Consider the following 21,042-nt stretch of genomic DNA (forward strand, 5'->3'; position numbering starts at 1 on the left):
GTAAGTGATTTTCCACCCTTGTAACTTGAATTATTTCCAAAGCTTTAGTATAGATTTGTCCTTCACATTCTGTTAATGAAGGGGGCATCTGACTATAATTTGTAACAGGCCTAGCCTGTTTTCTTCCTTTTGACCACATTTCTAACTGATACAAAATTAATGGCTGAATCAGGCTTATAGTTACTCATAGTGGTATATATGGCTCCAACTAGCAGATCAGCAACACTCTTGTTCATTCATTTCAAGCACAAATTCCATGCCTTAAATTGATTATGTAAGATGGCTAATGTGTTGCTATCTAATGACTGAACATTTAGTGAGTGTTTTTTTTTCTTCTAGGAACCACTCCATTTCTCTAGGTCCATTGATCCTAAAACTTGAACAGACACTCTCATCTTCCCCACCATTCCTTTATACTCTTTTATAATTAGAAATCTCCAAGTCTACTTTGTATTGAAATTTTTAATGTCCAAAATACCTTGAAAAATCATTCCTAACTTCACATTGAATGCTGAACAATTAAAGCAGTCAGTCAGTCAATGTACCATGTTAAGCAGTAGGGACACAGACAAAAAATTTAAAAAGCATATCCATCTGAAAGATCCACCCACATTATGGGTTGATATAATGGAAGGAACACTGGACTAAGAATAAAAGAACATGAGTTCTAGGTTCTAGATCTACTCCTAACTAGCCATGTGATTTGGGGCATATCATTTAACCATATGGGTCTCAGTTTATTCATCTGTAAAATAAGTGCCTTAGATTAAATTACTTTTGAGATCTATTTTTATTTCTAATAAACTATAGTTTTATGATGACTATATTTAGTATACAGATGCTATGTACATAATAAAGTACTATATAAATGTTAGTGAATATTATTATTATAATTGTATTCATCTTTTTTTCCACTGGATTTAAGATAGAAATGACAAGTACCTATCTTTCTATCATTTCATTCTATTCATTTTTTTGTATAGACTATTGCAATAGTGTATGAAAAAAATTTAAACTAACACTACTTTGATTCTACATTGTACTGATTTTGTATTGTAATTGAATCTGCATCAGCCTAAAGTTACCTTTCTATGTCCTTAAGTTGACCTCAGGAATTTAGCTTTCCCTTTGAGTTAGTTTAAAATTATAGTTAAAAGTTGTTATTTCTCATACTGGTAGCCTCTAGAATACATCCAGGATATATGTTTATTTTCTTTAAGTCACGCAAGTTGACTTGATACCACCCCCAAAAAATATAGTGTCTATCCTTGCTTGTCCTTGTAAAATTTGGGGGGTGTTTATGTCTGCCAAGGAGACAGCAAGTCTGTTAGTTTTGATCCCCTAGCAAAGATTGCAAGATGTAGGTGAGTTCCATAGAAAAAATAACATTTCTTAATTGTCAGAGAAGGGCTGTGACGTGAATGCCAGCTCAGCTTTTTTAGTGTAGTCAGTCAAAATGTTCCTGCCCTGATGCTACAACTTATTAGTTTTTCTCCATGCCTACTAAGACGCCTTCTTAACTGTGTGTCAATAAAGAGAGACCCTTTCTTCTCATTGAAATCTCTGGCTTTACCAAGGTTATCGGTCTGATCCCCTTTGTTAACAGTTAAACAAGTCACTGTTAATAAACTTATTTTCCTGAGAGCTCTGTATCTCATTTTAGCTTTATTTTATTTGCCATATGAATAAAACATTTGATTTTTGTCAAATAAATATTAGGATATAAACTTATTCTTTATAGAGCCATTGAAAGCTTCCTTGGTACAACTCCCCAAGATTGTTATATCTTCTATTAGTTCTCTTTGCTTTGAAAACTTTTCATTCCATGTGGTTTGGAGATTATGAATGCATGGATTGGCTTCATTGTTATCTCAAAAAATTACACATGCAAACCTTATCTAATTCAAGTCAGTATCTGCCCAAGACAATACTTATGAAGATTCACAGGATCACAGAATCTCAAAGTTGGAAAGAGCATCAGAGGTCATCTAGTCTAACTCCTACTTGAACAAGAATCCCTTCAATGACATAACTGGCAAGTGGTCACCCAGCCTTTGTCTGAAGATCTCTAGTGAGGGGTCCAGCATTTCCTGAGATTAAAATACCTCAGAAATCTATTAAGTCATGTCCTTTTTTTGTGTGTGTGTGAGGCCAAGTGACTTGCCCAGGGTCACACAGCCAGTAAGTGTCAAGTGTCTGAGGCCAGTTCCAAACTCAAGTCCTCTTGATTCCAGGGCTGGTACTCTATCTACTGCACCACCTAGCTGCCCCCAAGCCATGTCCATTCAAAGCCACTGACTTAGACAGTTTGGTTGGAAGCTTTTTGGTATGCTTATCTATATGAGGCCAAAAAGAATATGTGTCATCAATGAGTTGAAGATATTGCCATAAGGATTTCTCCTTCCTGTACACTGAGAAAGCCTGAAACACCTGTTTGGAATACTTAAGTTATGGCTAAGTGCTTAAAGGCCAGTTATTGTTTTGACCTAATCATTTACAAAGAGCTATCTGTCCATCAGGTTCTGGATATAAGCCAGGAAACTGGAAGGGAGACTATCTCTTTAAACTAATTTAATTATCCTAAAATAGGTAAATTTTCATTTTTCTTAGAAACATTCTAGTTTATCTCCATTGCATGGACACTGACTTTTCACTTTCAGTACAATTTCAGGCCATCACATAAGCAGAGATTTTGTTTAATATTTGTCCCTTCTATACTCATTCTCCATTCACTCCAGGCTCTCTGATTTCGAAGTAGGCCTTTGCTTCTCCAAAACTAACATGGCTTAATATAGTTCAGAAATGGGCGGCTAGGTGGTGCAGTGGATAAAGCACCGGCCCTGGATTCAGGAGTACCTGAGTTCAAAACCGGCCTCAGACACTTGACACCTCGTAGCTGTGTGACCCTGGGCAAGTCACTTAACCCCAATTGCCCTGCAAAAAAAACCCAAAAAAACAAACAAAATATAGTTCAGAAATATCATTATGCTAGAGGAGTTCTGAAACTGGATTGTTTGTTTAAATAAAGAGGACAACTGAGATCTGTGGTCTTCAGTATAGCAGATAGAAAGAAGCTTCCGTATGAAGATAAAGGAAAGAGAAGGTAATAAGCAATTACAAACACTACGCTAACTACTTTTCAAATATTATCTCATTTGATCCTCACAACCACCCTGTGAGACATATCTCATATTATCTCCTTTTTATAGATGAAAAAACTAAGGCAGTTAGAGGTTGAACCTCCCCAGGATCATACAACTAGGCCAGACTTGAATTCCAGACCCAGTGGCAATATTCACCGTACCATCTTACTACTGCTAATAAGAATCAAACTAGCTTGATTCTGTTTGGACCAATTTGATTGCATGCAAGTGGCAAATGAGTTCTTTGCAATGAAACTAAAAGCCTCTATTAACTGATCAGTTTCTATTGTTTTGGTGCTGATGGAATGTTCCTTTAGTTTCAGTTAATTTCCCAGCATATAGTGTTAGGAAAGGTGAAAATAATGAACTTGTGACTTTTTTATGCTTCTCTGCAGATAAAACTAAAAGAGATATTTGAAACACAAGCAGAAATCAGCCTGGTTCTGGAATTGGTCACAGGAGGGGAACTCTTTGATAGGTGAGTGGTCTATGGAAGTCAACTCTCAGAAAGGTTTATATTTTGGACCACAAAAAAGCATCCAGGGAGAATTTATTCTGTCCTTCCTTCCTTCTTTCTACCTATCCTTCCTTCTTTCTTTCCTTCCTTCCTTCCTTCCTTCCTTCCATCCATCTAATATTTATTAAACCCAAACTATTTCCTGAAAAGTCTAATAGAGGAATGAGGTATAAACACAGTAATGAGTCACAATAACATACAATCAGCTTATTAGAGAGGTGCAGAATAAAGATTTAAATGAGGTTTGTGTGGCAAGATTGTAGTAAGAAAAATATAGACTGTTTAGTTAATTTGCATATCATTTATTTGGAAATTCCTCTAAGAAAAAAATTTTTTAAAAGATATTTCTACTGAAATAAATTCTCAACAGGGAAAATGCTATTGAAAAATTGACAATTGATAGATTCCTAGCAGAATAATGTAGTAGGCCAAAATCTATGGTGTTTGGACAGTTAAAAGGAAGATTTAAAACATCTAATTATACTTGCAAACTATAACCAATTTTATAGTTATATAAGAATGTTATTGTAACAGAGGAGAAAATGTAAGGTTAATTGTATCTTATGAGAAAAATGTTAAATAATATAAATGGAAACACTAGTATTTACCAGTGTTCTATGTTTATTACAACTCCAATGCTGGGTACGCTACTGCACATGATACTTCCTTTAAATCATACAGTTGAGACCCAAATTTTCTATTCAGCAGTTTTTTCAGAACCCTGACCTCAAAGGGTTTTAAGTTGCCCATCACATTATATTATTTAAATTACTATTTTTGTAAAGTTATGGGTTTTTTCCAAGGGAAGCTGAGGGTTGAGAGTGGATATTGTCCCTCAGAAATGTAAACCTAGTTTAGCAGATTGAAATCATGCATCTTGCCAGCAGAAATTTAACTCTTCCACTATATGAGAAAAAAGGCCTTACACGTTGATTAAACATATTTTCTGACTATCATTTTTAATTAATCCATAAAATTATCTCCAGCTTTTCCTATACCTCCCATGGTATTTTAAACAGATGAACCAAGTGAGCTTTTATAATATAAGTAGATACATACAATAGATACATAGTCCCTTGCTTCATTTGTTCATATTTATTAAAATCTATTCCTATCCATATTGTTTATTTTATAAAACATGAACAATACTGGGCAAGTAGGTAGGTAGTCAACTGATTAATTTTAGACACGACTTGAAAGTTTCTCTCTCTCTCTCTCTCTCTCTCTCTCTCTCTCTCTCTCTCTATATATATATACATATATATGTATATATATGATATTGTTATTTTTATAACAACACTTAGTGCTTATCTTACCATATCCTTTTTCCACCTTTTTGGATTTTTCTAGTTTTATTGTCCATATCTTTTAGACATCTTAGATTCCAAATCTGAGAGCTAGAAGATAGATCATAAGCTTCTGGAAATTTACTTACTATACCTAGTAAAATGCCTTGCATGTTGTAGGCACTTAATAAATATTTGTTCATTTTAATTGAATAAACATAGAAGTTAGATAATTATCTATAGCAATCATCTATTTCTCTATTCTCTATATATCTATGACTCTTTGCTTATCTATGTCTATCTAACACCTATCTATCTATTTATCAATCTATCTATCTATCATCTATCTATCTATCTAGTCACCTATATCTGTTTCTGTGCCTATAACCTATTCTGAGCTGTAGCAATATGATTAAAAGAGGAAAGAATATGGAAATGGAATCAGAGAGCCTGAGCTCAAATCTAAGCTCTGCTACTTACAAACCTGTGTGAATCTGGGGCACTCTGAGTCCCAATATCCTGATTTGTGAAATGAAGGGCTTGGACTAGATGACCTCCAAAGTTTCTTCCAGCATTAGTGAATCTATTTCTACAAACATCTTGATAGGAGCAATATTTTTTATAGCCTGGCTAGGGATATCCTAAGACTCCACTCGCATTCTAAATAGGCTAATTTTTCCTTAAAGAGTATTGAAATTATTCCTGAGACTCAATTGGCTTAGAGAACTAAGACCTAGTCCTTGATGTAGCTTCCTGACTGTCTATGCACAGAAAAGTCATGAAGAGCTTCAGCGGGCTCCTGCAAATTTGGACCAGCAAGATTGCCAATGTGACCAACATTGGATAACTAACCCCGGGAAGCTGTATCCAACTTGTTTTTGTTTTTGTTTTGTGGGACAATGAGGGTTAAGTGACTTGCCCAGGGTCACACAGCTAGTAAGTGTCAAGTGTCTGAGGCTGGATTTGAACTCAGGTCCTCCTGAATCCAGGGCTGGTGCTTTATGCACTGTGCCACCTAGCTGCCTGTTGTATCCAACTAAATCAAATATACCCTTAATGAATATCCTTTCCCTGTTCTGAATGTCCTTCCCCTACTGTAACCAAGTAAACCTTCTTTTTCTAACTGTTAGATAAATTACTAAGTGTCTCATTTCATTCTAGTCTTGGACCTAAGTCTTTCAGACTTTCTTGGTCAGCTCTAACCTATGGATTGGAAGTATATCTACTATACATCTGTCTGTGTTTTCAAGAACATGTTTGCTTTGATGTATGCCAAAGGACCATAGCTAGTTGGTTGTATTGGGGTATGGTTTAAAGATAGCTCCATATAAAAATAAAAATGGTTTTGTTAAATCTAATGCTTCCAAGTTTATTAATATTTTAATGGAAGACATTTTTAAATGTCTTATTGGCAGCCAGACAGTAAACATTCAACAGAGCTTCTGAACTCAGTGGTTTTTATGGGTGGGATTTTTTTTCAAATAAAAAATTTGCCAACAGTGCAAATAGAATCACTGACACCGAAATAGACTTTGTTCCTCCATTAAAATACTGACTTTCTCAGTTATTTAAAAATCTTTCTTTGGGCTGAAACTATCCCTGGATTAGAATGTAAGCTTAAAAATAAATTTTATCTAAATGAATTTTATCTAAAACAATTTAAATTTAATTAAAAATTAAATTATGGTTACTCACATTATAGTATTATAGTGATTATCTTCATTTTATATTAATTGTCCTGATCCTTATAAAACATTTATGCATAATAAAATGATGCATTATAATATATAAAATGAAAACTATTATTCAGAAATACTCTAAATGCTTAAGGAGTCTAGGCAGATACCCAGCTGAGTAGGCTGCCAATATCAATTTGTGGTTGCCCACATTTTGGCAAATAGGGAGTAACTTGCCTAATTTGATTGTTTCTGTGAAAACATGACATCAGGAGAAAGAACAATTGAGAGGAAGTTGCTTTTACAACTTTATAGTAGGGTTTGCAGGGTTTGGTTATAATGTAGTAAGATTATTGCGAAGTGATGTTGGGTAGGGCCAAATTATATGGAATTTGACTGTAGACAGTTTGTTGTCTCAGTTAACATGGGAACATTGTGGGGATCCATAAAGTACCATTATCCTCTCTCTTTCTGTAACAGTATAGGTAACCTATCCTAATGAATAGAGTGCTGGGCTTGGAGTCAGGAAGGTCTGGATTCAAATCTTGCCTCTGACACATACTAGTTGTGTGACAATATAAAAGTCCCTGAACTGATATAAGCCTTTTAAGTTTCTTTCTTTTTTTCTTTTTTTTAGTGAGGTAATTGGGGTTAAGTGACTTGCCCAAGGTCACACAGCTAGTAAGTGTTAAGTGTCTGAGGCCGGATTTGAACTCAGGTACTCCTGACTCCAGGGCCGGTGCTCTATCCACTGCGCCACCTAGCTGCCCCCTTTTAAGTTTCTTAATCTGTAAAAATAGTGACAATAGCTGGGTGTGTTGTTGCATGCCTGTGATCCTGTTAATAGAGAGGCAGACTGCTAGATTGCTCCAGCACAGGAGTTCTGAGCTGTAGTGGGCTAAGATGATCAGCTATCAGCACTTAACTTGGCACCAAACTGGTAAACCCTTGGGAGCAGGGGCCACCGGGAGTAAACTAAGAAGGAGCAAACTAGTCCAGGTCTGAAATAGAACAGGTCAAAGCTCCTGAGCTCATTAGAAATGGGACTAGGTGAGATAGAGACACCTAGTCTCAGAAAGAAAGAAAGAAAGAAAGAAAGAAAGAAAGAAAGAAAGAAAGAAAGAAAGAAAGAAAGAAAGAAAGAAAGAAAGAAAGAAAGAAAGAAAGAAAGAAGGAAGGAAGGAAGGAAGGAAGGAAGGAAGGAAGGAAGGAAAGAAAGAAAGAAAGAAAGAAAGAAAGAAAGAAAGAAAGAAAGAAAGAAAGAAAGAAAGAAAGAAAGAAAGAAAGAAAGAAAGAAAGAAGGAAAGAAAGAAAGAAAGAAGGAAAGAAGGAAAGAAAGAAGGAAAGAAGGAAGGAAGGAAGGAAGGAAGGAAGGAAGGAAAGAAAGAAAGAAAGAAAGAAAGAAAGAAAGAAAGAAAGAAAGAAAGAAAGAAAGAAAGAAAGAAAGAAAGAAAGAAAGAAAGAAAGAAAGAAAGGAAAAAGAAAGAGACAGGAAGGAAAGAAGGAAGGAAAAAGGAAAAAGAAAGTGACATAATAAAAGAATACCTGTAGTACCTACCTCATAAAATTATTGTGGAGCTCAAATGAAATAATGTATGTATGAAAGCATGTTGCAAATGTTAAACATTAAATATATGTCAATGAGTATCATATGGAAAGTGAGATAATTATTTCAGTTACCAACTCAACATATGTTTAAAACATGCTGATATTCCTGATTAAAGACTCAAGGAATGTTTTCTTATACATTGGATTTCTTTCAAAGAATGAAAATTTCCTAGAGATGAAAAATACTAAGAAGCGAGCCCAGAAGAAAAAGATGGTGAGAAGAAAGTTTTCTAACTGGAAGAACATGATGTAGCTGAAAAAAGAGAGAAGGGTTTGAAATGCTGATCAACCAGAACTATATGATAACAATGAAACTTTTCATAAGAATAGATCTGGACCTTCCAAGGAAGAAACATGATTTTATATACCAAGGAAACAGAAGGTGGAGTCATAGCTGGGATCCATAAGTTCAAAAAAATGTGTTAATCATTTTCAGAAGAAGAAGTATGTGAAATTGGTTGATGGCATCTTTGTTTTAGGCTAAGGCTGTGGCCATCTCAAGGTAGCATGGTCAGACACATGTGTGACTTTCCTGGACTATGTATCAAGAAGATCATGCTTAAGCTGCCAAGTCACTAAAACTATCAGTCAAAATTTTCAGCTGATTCATGTGGAATCAAATCTAAATAACACAAAGACAGGAGGGAATGCTAAGAGGCTATGTGACAGAATTAGGGTCCAAAAAACTCAACAGACTGGAATTAGAGTGCTGATACAATAAGATTATGTTTAATAAAGTTATGTACAAGATGCTATACTTATGAAGTATAGACTCAGGGAACTTGTATGAAAACAGGCTGAAGGATTTAGTCAACTATAAGCTCAATGGAATTCAGCAGTGTGATTTGGCTAATACATAGACTGCACAGAAGTACAGCCTCCAAAATAAAAACGTAATCTATTTGTCCACTTTGTTCTCTTCTGGTCAACTCCTATGTAGTATATATATTTTTTTATTTTTGCAGGGCAATGGGGGTTAAGTGACTTGCCCAGGGTCACACAGCTAGTTAAGTGTCAAGTGTCTGAGGCTGGATTTGAACTCAGGTCCTCCTGAATCCAAGGCCAGTGCTTTATCCACTGCGCCACCTAGCTGCCCCCGTATGTAGTATATTTTGAAAGGATAAGGAGGGCATTGCTAAACTAGAGCAGACATGTCAAACTCCTGGTGGAGCCAGGTTGCCTATAAAATTGAGTGCAGGCAAAATGTAATTGGGAAATATTCAACAAAAGAAATAGAAATACAGTAAAACATAGTAATGTTCATTTCTGGTTTTCCATGTCAATATGCCCCAAAAGGGATCTATTCCTATTTAAGTTTGACACCAATGAACTAGAGGATTTCCATGAAAATCATGTCATATGAGTAGCAATTAAATTAACTGAGCATATTTAATTCATATAATTCAATTAAACAAACCTTTATTGAGTACCTTCTTTATGCAGGGCACTATGTTAGGTTTTGGGGATGGTTCAAGGTTCAAATAAGACAAGGTTTCTGTCTTTATGGAACTTACAATCTAATAATAGAATTTACAGTCTAAGTGTAGACCCAGAGGGCACATGATGGCTTTCTTTAAGTATCTGAAGGTTTGTCATGTGGAAGAGTTATGTTAAACTTATTCTGTGTGGCTCCACAGAACAGAGCTAGGACCAATCAGTGGAATTTATAAGAAAGCAGATTTTGCCTCAATACTCCCCACTAAAATCCTACTCTGATGCCTTATCATGGCATGGAGATGATCCTGGGTTCTTGAAGGAAACACCAGTGGACTATGTGTTCTGGCAGGTTTTGCAGAGCTGGAAAGATTTCAAGTCAGGCATCTGTGATGGAATATGTGTCTCCTGTCTGAAGACTAGCTTAACTAAATTTGGAGAGGCTTATCACCAGGTTGGCTGAAGGGTGGTGAATTTTTTTTTTTACCACAGCACCTCTTGAAGACCATCTACTAAGTCACAGAGGACTTGTTATCTGTATTAGTGGAGGGAATAACCACACCAAATAAATCATGGATATTTGACATATTGACAGGTAAGAAAGAACTTTCTAACATTAGAGCTGTCCAAACATCAAATAGGTTGCATCATAAGGTGATGAGTTCATCATTGTCCTTGGAAATATAAAAGGAGAAGTTAGACAGCATTTTTTGGAGGATATTTTTTTACCTTGAGTAGGGGCTTACACTTGAAATCCTCAAAAATTACTTCCAACTCTTAAGCTGCTATGTGAATTTCTGAAAATTCAAGCAAAATCTGATTAGTGAGTTGTTTCAAGCTAAATTTAAATGAAAAACTTCATAGTTCAATCATTGAAACTTTTTTGGACTCAAAATGTGTCGAATGTTACATGTTCCTAAAATAAAGCAATTTTAAAAATCATGGACTTAACAGGAAGAGTAGAGGGTTGGAAGACATTCAGCAATTTTCTAGTCCATCTCTCTTTGACTAGGTTCATCTAATAATTTCAACATCACTAATTGCTTTTTTTAAAATAAGCTACCAAGTTTGTGCAAAAAGTAAGTTTAAAAGATGTTTTTCAGAAACATTTTATCATATCACATACCCTGGGGACCATATGTCTTGGAAAGTTGCCATTTATAGCCATTTAAATACCAACTCATAAGAAGCTTACATTTTACTTACAGTATTATCTAAAAATATTGAATAGACAACATTTTTTTTGCATTATGTATAATCAGAGGTAGCTTAAGAACAAGTGCAGTCAGTCCAATATATTAAAATAAGGGGATTAGGCAAGGATTGGATTTGATCTTCTGCACACATTTACAACAGTGAGGGTTCCATTGTTGATGAGCAAAGCACCTACCAGGCCAAAAGCCAGGGCTTCAGTCAGTGATGTGAGTGAGTTTTTGATGAAGTTGGGGAAGAACAGAGACATAAGGGTTCAAGGCTCAAAGTCAGGAAGTGCTGCTCTACATGTATGAGGAGACTGATGAAAATGTTCAAGGTAACATTAATATAAAGAAAAAAACCCCAGCAGCTGCTTCCCTAGATGAGTGCCCTACTATTTCTTTTCTCTAAAGTAGGGTTTTCCATTTCTTCCCTACCCCTTTCCAAGTCCTGGCTCAAACTTTTTTTGGTCCCCATTTGAAGATGTCCTTGCTCACTTCCTAAGTCCATTTATATGATATCCAAGCTGTGCAACATGCCTAAGGGGAGGGTTCAGGGAAAGAAGTTCAGATTCCTTGAGCTCTCAAACAGAAGTGTGGTGTCTCTGAATGATCTATCCATTCATCATTACATTAACATACAATGACAATTAACTTTATAATCCTACTTTCTGACAAATCTTCATGTGTGAGCAGACAACATCTAAACCTGAGCAAGTGTTCTTTCTATATGCTTGTTCATTGTTAGCATTGAAAACACATTAAACTTATAGGACTTCACGATTAGCAGAGCTGTTTCTATCTAACTTGTGTAATATCTTGTAGTTTCACCAGGGTCTTGACACAGTTTCTATTTTAGTAAACCTAACTAGAAAATTCATGAATTGATACAGGCTGTTAATTATTTCCTGATGTAAGTGACTAAAATAAATGTCTCTTAAATATGCTTCCCCAAAAGGAGGCAAGAGTCACTAATGTACGGACTTGGGAACCTATGCTAAAAGAGAAACATAAGATTGGCAAAGTGGAGATATTTTGCCTAATAGATTCTTAAATGTATTTTTTAATAGATGAATTTTTTTATCTGAATGTTTTCAGAAAAAAAGTTTCTCTTTGTCCTATTTGATTTAACTATATATGAGATGCCTTTTAGGTATAAATTGCTTTAGGTTAGACATAGCATCAAGTACTTCTACCTAATTTACAGAGTTGTTATGCAGAAAGCAATTTGTAAATTGAAGTGTGTTTATGTGACCCTAGCCAAGTCATTTTCATTTGTAAGACAGGTGCCAATCTTCCTTAAAAGAGGGAGGTACCTCAACCAGGAATGCCCTAATCTAATAAGATTAAACGTTTGTTTACAAAGAAACTAGTCATAAAAATGTGTTATTTTAAATATCCTTTCTCTACTATTACCTTTAGTAAAGTTCTTCCCTGATGCCACATCATGGTATGGAAGTGACCTTGTGATCTCAGAGGCCATGCTAGCAGAATATAAGCCCTAGGAGGTCCTTCTCCCCACCCCCCTCCTGCCTTTTTTGGTCTGAACCAGGGATTTTGCTGGTATGGGAAACTCTTACTGTGGAAACTTGACCCATACATGCATATTAACTACTTTTCTACGATGTGTAGTTTTACAGAATTGCTTAGGACAACGAGAGATTAGGTGACTCATCCAGGGTCACATAGCAAGTATGTGTTAAAAGCAGGATTTGAACTCAGGTCTTCTTCACTCTAAGGCTGGCACTCCATCCACTATACAACACTACCTCTCTTGGCAGACGCTACCAAAGTAGTAAAGCTTTTAATATGGCCCTAGTCATAGATCATATGTTTGCATCCAATGACCAGAATAAGTTTGTAGTAAGGCCTTCATCACCAGGTTTGGTTGTAGGACAGTGACTTTTCAAGACATGAAGAAACTCTCAAAGACCATCTTCTAAGTAAAAGGAAGGTAGTGATCTGTGTAGAGGTAGGGAATACAAACAGGTCTTAAAATATTGAAGGAAGTAATATCTTAACATGTGGCAACAAATCATTCTATCCTTCCCCTGACCCAGTACATTGCTAAGGGAAAACAAGATGAAAATCAGCTTACAGACCAAGTATTAGTGAATATAATTTCTAATCTATAACTTTAGGGCTAGGAAAAACTTGCATAGAGAAGGGAGAGAGAAGTTTATCTGTAGCCTGGTTGGAATAACCAATATAAGATATTCTCTTATTGATTTTGCAAGATGGCCAGTCCTAGAATGGGAGAATCAGGTTGTTGTTTTTACAGCAGTCTTTGTGATTTTTGATGTTTCATAGGATCATAGATTTAATGCTTATCCAACTTATTTTAAAGCTGAGAATCTGAAACCTAGAGTGGGTTGTGACTTCTTCAGAGTTTTCTTTATACCATACCATGCCACCTCAAAATATTGTAGTGACATATCAAATAGTAATAGCAAGTAATGGGCTTATTTTTTCTTTTTTTTCCCTCATTCTTTTTTTTTTTTTTTTTTTTTTTTGGTGGGACTGTCCAGGGTCACACAGCTAGTAAGTGTCAAGTGTCTGAGGCCGGATTTGAATTCAAGTTCTCCCGAATTCAGGTCTGGTGCTTTATCTACTGTGCAACCTAGCTGCCCCATCTGGCCACATTCTAATCATTATTTTTATACCACCCCATATTAGTAAGAATTTTATCTGTTTGCTTGTTTGTTTGTTTTTAGGGTAAATAACTTTCCCTTAAGGAAATTATCTGGAGAGACAGAAGGATTTATCAGATGAGTGCTAGATTTAGAGTCAGGAAGACTTGGATTTATTTGACTCCTGCCTGAGACTTTTACTAACTATATAACTAGGTTCTTTCAGTTTCTTAAACTGTAAATAAGGATAATTATGTCTGTAGTGTTTCACAGGAATGTTATGGTGAAAAAGAGGGAAATATATGTAAAGTATTTTGCAAATCTTAAATCTATTATTTTTTTTAAAATTATTATAAGCAAAAGACATGCAGTATTGGGGGGAGTAGTAGTTGGGAGAGTCACCCTCTAAAATAAGGAGACCTAGGTTCAAGTCTCACCTCTGACACATAGTGAATTTAGTATCCTGGGCAAGTCCTTTAAATTTTTTGGGTCCCCAGGCAACTCTCTAAGACTGTTAAGTTCTAGAACAGTTGCAGATCTACATTTGAAGAAGTAGTTTCCTCACTAGGATCTCCATATATCAATGATATAGATCCAGTTACCCCCATCCTATATGAATTTTTTTAAAAATGCTGATTGGCTGTTGTCCTTTGTGCTCAAAGAAGACCAAAATGACATCATTCTGTCAGGGTCAAGGTACAGTGTGTCCAACTGGGGCTGCTCAGTCCAAATATGAGCTTGGAAGGCTCTACCACAGGTCATGCACAATTAGTCAATATGAACATTTAGAGTAGAGATGTCTCTAAATTTGCACATTTCACATTTCTTTTGAGCTACTGCAATTCTGCTTCACTCATAGAGCACAGCACCTTCTTTGATGCAGGCATACCATCCTGGACACTGTGCCAGTGTCTCCCATGTCTCACAATCAATTCCAAAGTCCTTCAGAGAGACCTTGGGAGTGTCCTTGTATCAATTCTGACCTTCGTGTTGGTGCTTTCTTTGTGTGAGTTCTCTATAAAATAGTAATTGAAGCAAACATACATTTGGTATTGGAACAACATGGCCAGCCCATTGGAATTGTACTCTCTGCAGTAGAAATCGAATACTTGGCAGTTCACCTCAAGAAAGGACCTCAGTGTCCAGTACCTTATCTTACCAGATGATCTTCAGAATCTTCCCAAGACAATTCAAACAGAAGCGATTCAGTTTCCGGCTTTAGTGCTGGTATCCTGGCCAGATTACACAGGCCTAAAACAATAAAGTCAGCAAAAGGGCTCTGTGGACCTTCAGTTTGGGAAGCAGCATAAAGCAGGGGTGGGGGGCAGTGAAAGGAATAGGAAGACCAGAAAGGTCTCTCACAGATGAGATTTGAACTGAATCTTGGAGGAAGTCAGGGAAGTCAAGAGGTAAAGGTAAAAAGATTATTTACAGGTATGGGGGACAAACAGGATAAAAGCAAATGGCTGGGAGATAGAGTGTGATAGAGTATATAAGGAATAACAAATAGACAAGTATCTCTAGATCGTAGACTAAGAAGAAGGGAATAAAATGTAAGAAGACTGGAAAAGTAAGAAGAGATCAAGTTGTTTTCTGTATTTTTTTTTGTAAGGCAATGGGGGTTAAGTGACTTGCCCAGGGTCACACAGCTAGTAAGTGTTAAGTGTCTGAGGCCGGATTTGAACTCAGGTCCTCCTGAATCCAGGGCCGGTGCTCTATCCACTGCGCCACCTAGCTGCCCCTGAGATCCAGTTGTGAAAGGCTTTAAATGCCAAACAAAGAATTTTACATTTGATCTCGGAACCAGTAGAGTTGATTGAATTTACTGACTAAGTAATAGGGCAACAGAGGCAGAGCTGAGCTTTGACAGGTGAGTGGAGTTGGATAATGTAAGCGTCCTCTCATAGATAGCTCAGGACCCATAACTATTTTCAATTCTGAAAAGGATCTCAAATAGAAAACAAGACATTAGTAGGGTGGGAACTTTGAAATAGGAAAAAGTGGAATGTTTGTGAGCCATAGAGCTGATAAGGAATCAGGCTCCAGAGGAGTGGCCTCTGCCATTGAGACCACATGAAAGCTACTTAGACTTAGTCATGGTCATAGAATTTCAAGCTGTGAGACTTTACAGATAATATAGTTCAACCACTCCATTTTGCAGATGAGGAGATGAGGCCCAGAGTGGTGAAATTTCTTGATCTACAAAATGTAGGCTTTGGATTTCATAAACATCTAATTCCCTCCTCGCTCTAAATCCCTGACTTACTGACAAGCATGTCAATCCCCAGACGAAAACTACTGCTTCATTCGGTGTTCTAGATGTGACCTTGAGGGAAAATGTGGGAGTGGGGAGATCTTTATTATTATAGCTCACGAGTTACCATCCAATTCCACTCACCATTATTAATCACCAGTTAAAATTTCCCTAATGTCATCTAACTAGTGATTACTGCTCCAATATCAATTAATATCAATTGGCCACAGAATCTGCTGCTCTGCCTGGAATCAATTCCATGGAATAAGATGCTCCTTCCAGGAGAAGCTCATCACTTCTAATCTCATTGTTATTGTTTGGTCATTTTCAGTTGTGTCTAACCCTCTATGACCCCATTTGGGGTTTTCTTGGCAAAGATACTAGAGTGGTTTACCATTTCCTTCTCTGGCTCATTTTTCAGATGAGGAAACAGATGAAAAGGGTTAAGTGACTTGACACAGTGAGGAAGTGTCTGAGGCCAGATTTAAACTTAGGAAGTTGAGACTTTCTGAATCCAGACCCAGCACTCTATCTACTGCACTATCTAGCTGCCCATCTAACCTCACCACCATGCTGCTTACTAAAGACTTAATTCATACCGCTTCCCTCAGCCTCGCTTCTTCTCTTACTAGAGGACTTAAAGGTGGAATTCCAAAATCTAAGTCTTCTTTTAGTGAGGGCTGAAATTGAGCCTTCAGCTTACCCCACTCTATATCTGCTGCTCTACCTGGATTTCCCTTGAACAAGATGTTCCTGTGTTGGGTGCCCTCTGATGTCTCCTCCCCCCATTTTCCTGCCTCCTTTTGTGTGGCCACCCCTGCTCCCCACCCATTAGATTGTAAGCTCCTTGAGGGCAGGGGTTGTCTTTCTTTTCCTCATTTGTGTCCCCACTACTTAGCACAGTGCCTGGTGTGTAGTAGGCCATTTAATAAATGTTTATAGAATTAAATAGAAATATATAGCAAGACTTGAAGCACAAAGACCTCTGAAACCAGGAGCCCCTTCTCTATTGCTCCAGTTCTATTTAAGCAGATTCAAATTTAAAGTGCAACTAGTAACATTTCTCCCTCAAGTTCACTTCTAGGGATTTTATTGTCACAATGGAAGAGTCTCTCCTTTGTTAGCAGGACACAGTGTCACTTCATTGCTGAGCAGGGTCAGTATAGGTTACTCTTTAGGGTTCAGCTGGTTCAGCTACTGGCAAATTCTTCCACAGACTAAAGTTCTTCTGAACTTCAAAGTTCAGTCCTATGAGCCTGGTCCCTCTGTCTCCAAAATTAATTCACCTAAAATCATGACAGAAGAAACAGAATCACTGTGTTCACTGACACATGGAGAACCATGGAGTATAAGAGTCCCCCACTTGAAGGCTAGTATTTCTTCCTCCTCCCCTGATAAGGGTGAAGACAATTGCATTTCTTAATGCCTTTTGTATGTATACTCACTTTCAGCTCAGCAGCCAATTAAAAGGCTTGTTGTCCCCAACAGAAAACAATAAACCTAACAGGACACAATAGTAGAATACAGCAAGGTGGCAGTGGATGGAGTGCTGAGCTTGAAGTCAGGAAAATCTGAGTCCAAATGTGGCCTCAGATACTTATTCTGTGCCTCAGTTTCCTCATCTATGAAATGGAGATACCTAACAGGGTTGTTGTGGGGATCAAATGTGATAATGTTTATAAAGTCATTTTGGATGTTGCAAATCTAATATGTTGTACCAATAAATATTTCTATTTTTTAATCATTACCAAATAGTTTTGATGATTACTTCTTTTCTCTCTCTCTCTTTTTTTTTTTAGTGAGGCAATTGGGGTTAAGTGACTTGCCCACGGTCACACAGTTAGTAAGTGTTAAGTGTCTGAGGCTGGATTTGAACTCAGGTACTCCTGACTCCAGGGCCGGTGCTCTATCCACTGCGCCATCTAGCTGCCCCTGATGATTACTTCTGTGATCTAACTTGAGCACTGCTACAGTTAGCCTCTCTTCCTTCCTCATTTTTTCTGTTACTTCCTTCAAAATTCTCTGGATTCACTTTTCCCAATTCTACAAATAACCCTTTGCTATTCTGATTGGCATGATACTGAATCAAAAGAATAATTTAGATAGCATTATCACTTTTACTGTAATAGCACAATATAGCCATAAGTAATTAATATCTGAGTCTTTGTTTATTTCTATAAAGTGCTTTATAGTTGCATTTACAAAATTTCTGAGTGAGATAAACTTCCCAGATTTTAAAGACATCTTATAGTTATTTCATCAATCCTTAGCAATATTCAGAAAGTCTGATGATTTGGGGGAGGGGGCATTTGATATCCTGCCACTTGATTGAAGTTAGCAATTATTTCACTTGACTTGTTTTACTTAGAGAACTTGAAAGATTCAGCTCTCATACCGTATTCAAAAAGATTATTCTGTTTCTTGCTTTTTCTTATTTCCTCAATTTCTTTCTCTTTTTTTATCATTGCTATAGCTAGAATATCTAGAACTCTATAAAATAATACTTATGGCAATGGATACATTTGCTTTTACTCTTTATGATATTGGAAAAGCTTCTAGCATTATTCCATTGCAGATAATATTGTCTCTTGGTTTTTACTATTTATAAACCCTATTTAATCCTAAATTTCTCAAAGTTTTTAATGTAAAAGAATATTGCACTTTTGTAAGAAAAAAAACCTTTTCTGCATCTATTATATAATTGTGTGCTTTTTATTTTTGTCATTAATATGTTCTATTGTTTGTAATTAAATTATTATTGAACCACCCCTGTATTCCTGAAATATATCCAACTTGGTCATTTAATATGATGCCATAGCCTCTTAGCTAATATTTTATTCAATAGTTGTGTACTGATCTACAGTTTTCTTTTTCTTTTTTACTTTCTTTTTGAGATTAAATTTTACCTTTTTTAAAACTAATAAATCTATTTTCTCCTTCTCACTTCATTCTCCATTGGTGGAAAATTTTTGTAACATGTATAATCAAACAAAAATTCTCTCATTGACTGTATTGTACACACATACACACACAGTCACACACACACACACACACACACACACACACACACATAGGAGCTAGGGAGAACACAGTAGATAGAGTGCCAGACTTGGAGGCAGGAAGACCTGAGTTTAAATGTGGCTTCAGATACTTACTGTGTGACTCTGGACAAGTCACTTAACCCTGTTTGCCTCAGTTTCCTCTTCTGTAAAATGAGCTTGAGAAGGAAATGGCAAATCACTTCGGTATCTCAAGAGTTCTCCAACATGACAGATTGCAAGTCTTAAGGGTTCTTGGATTATGTCAGTAGATGCCAGGTGTCTACAGGTTAGATAATTCCTGGAGGATCTTAGGAGGCAGTGGCAAGGAAAATGATAAGGCCTGGTGGTCTTTCATCTCATCAGAAAAAATAGTGTTGTTGATTATCATCTAATTCAAGACTTGTGAGCAGCTAATTAGTCTATATAGTTTCTTGATAGCCCAGAGCCAAGAAGCAGGGTAAAGGGGGAAAGAAAGTAGGAGGGAGAGAGGAAAGGCACTGCCAGTGGTAACAGTTCATCTCAATTCCTGACTATCCAGGATGGGTTTTGGATGACCTAGGGTTAAGGGAAAGGTAAGTGGGTGAAGGTTACCCCTAATAGTGGCAATCACCCAGGCCATCCTAGATGTGTTTTATGCAGATCTTTAAATTTTTTCTTATTTTTTTGTTAGGTTTGTTAGGTTGAGAAAGTGGGCACAGGTATTAACAGTCTTTCTGGCTATTTCTTCTTGTAATTCTAGTAAGTTTTTCTCTAGATACTATGCCCTTCAGTTCATACATATACAGTTCATACTTTGTCTATCGTGCCTTTAAGTATAACATAACTTCCTTGATTATCTTTTTTATGTCTTTTTATTCTTGATCTAATGAGATCGTGATTGCTACCTTCACTTTCATGAATTTACTTGAAGCATAATAAACTTTGTACCATTGGATCTTCATTTTAACTCTGTAAGAATCTTTGTTTCACTTATGTTTCTCATAAACAGTATAATGTTGTATTCTACTTTCTGATCCACTCTACTACGCCATTTCATTTTATGAAAAAGTTCATACCTGTCACATTCACTTATTAAAATTTTTTTTAAATTTCTATCACCTGTCCAAGTGCGGGTGGATGGGAAATAAAAGCAGAATCTATGTAACATGTATGCATAGGCAAACAAAGCAATTTACTCTGTTGGCTTTGTCCAAAAATTGTATGTCTCATTCTGCATATTTGTCCACCATCCCTCTGTCAGGAGGTGAGTAATTCTGACTGTGATTTTTGTGGTATCCATACTCATTTTTTTTTTCTGGCTGATGACCTTTTTTTTTTCCTTTGACTTAGAAGGTCTGATTTTGGTACTTTAAATATTGGGTTTCTTTCAAGTGCATTCTTTCAAGTGTGTTCTTTCTGTTTTCACTTTGCCCTCAGACCCCCAATAAATCTGAACAGTTTTCTTTTATGATTTCTTGAAATATGGTATCCAGGTTTTTTACTTGGTCATGCTTTCTAGGGGGAGCGATAATTTTAGAATTATGTTTCATCAAGCTGTTTTCTGGGCCAGTTGGTTTTTATAGTAAGTACTTTATCTTTTCTCCATTTTTCAACCATTTGATTTTTTCCCTATTAATTCTTGTTGTGTGATAAAAATCATTGAGTTTTGTTAGCTTCATTCTGTTTTTCAAAGAATCTACTACTTGGAGATGGTTTCCACCTTCTATTCTGAGCTATTCATCTTTCTTCTTTTTTTGCTCCATAATTCTAATTTCATTTATATTCTCTTTTTAAAATTTTCTTCTAGTTCCCATGGTCAAGTCATTTTTCCCCTTGATGCTCCATTTGTCTGTGTTATGGAGCTAAACACTTGTTCTGGGTTTACTTCATGTCCATCTCAAACCCACAGTACTTTTTCCCTGTGTTTGAAATTTTCTTCTGTTTACTCATATTTTTATCCTCAGATTTTAGATTGGAATATCGTGCCAGGGCCATAGTTCACCCCTCCAGAATACCTGGATGGGTAGACCTTATTTTCCTGTGTCCCTGTGTAGTCTGGATTCCATTGTCACTGTCATTCTGTAGCTCTAAATCTTTTGGGGGGGCGGGGAAATGGGGGTTAAGTGACTTGCCCAGGGTCACACAGCTAGTGAGTGTCAAATGTCTGAGGCCAGATTTGAACTCAGGTCCCCTTGAATCCAGGGCCAGTGCTTTTATCCACTGCACCACCTAGCTGCCCCCCTCACTGTCATTCTGAATAGAGTTGCTGGAATCCCCTTAC

General features: G+C 36.6%; 1 protein-coding gene across 1 annotated transcript in view; it reads left to right on the forward strand.

The window, feature by feature from the left end:
* CAMK4 (calcium/calmodulin dependent protein kinase IV) overlaps positions 1-21,042 on the forward strand; it is a 216,875-nt gene that overhangs the window by 73,911 nt on the left and 121,922 nt on the right. The window contains exon 4 of the mRNA XM_043974969.1: positions 3,539-3,621. Within this exon, the coding sequence (XP_043830904.1) occupies positions 3,539-3,621 (83 nt within the window). The remainder of the gene's footprint in view (positions 1-3,538; positions 3,622-21,042) is intronic.

Source organism: Dromiciops gliroides, chromosome 1 (assembly GCF_019393635.1).
Source record: "Dromiciops gliroides isolate mDroGli1 chromosome 1, mDroGli1.pri, whole genome shotgun sequence".
In the NCBI taxonomy this organism is placed as follows: Eukaryota; Metazoa; Chordata; class Mammalia; order Microbiotheria; family Microbiotheriidae; genus Dromiciops; species Dromiciops gliroides.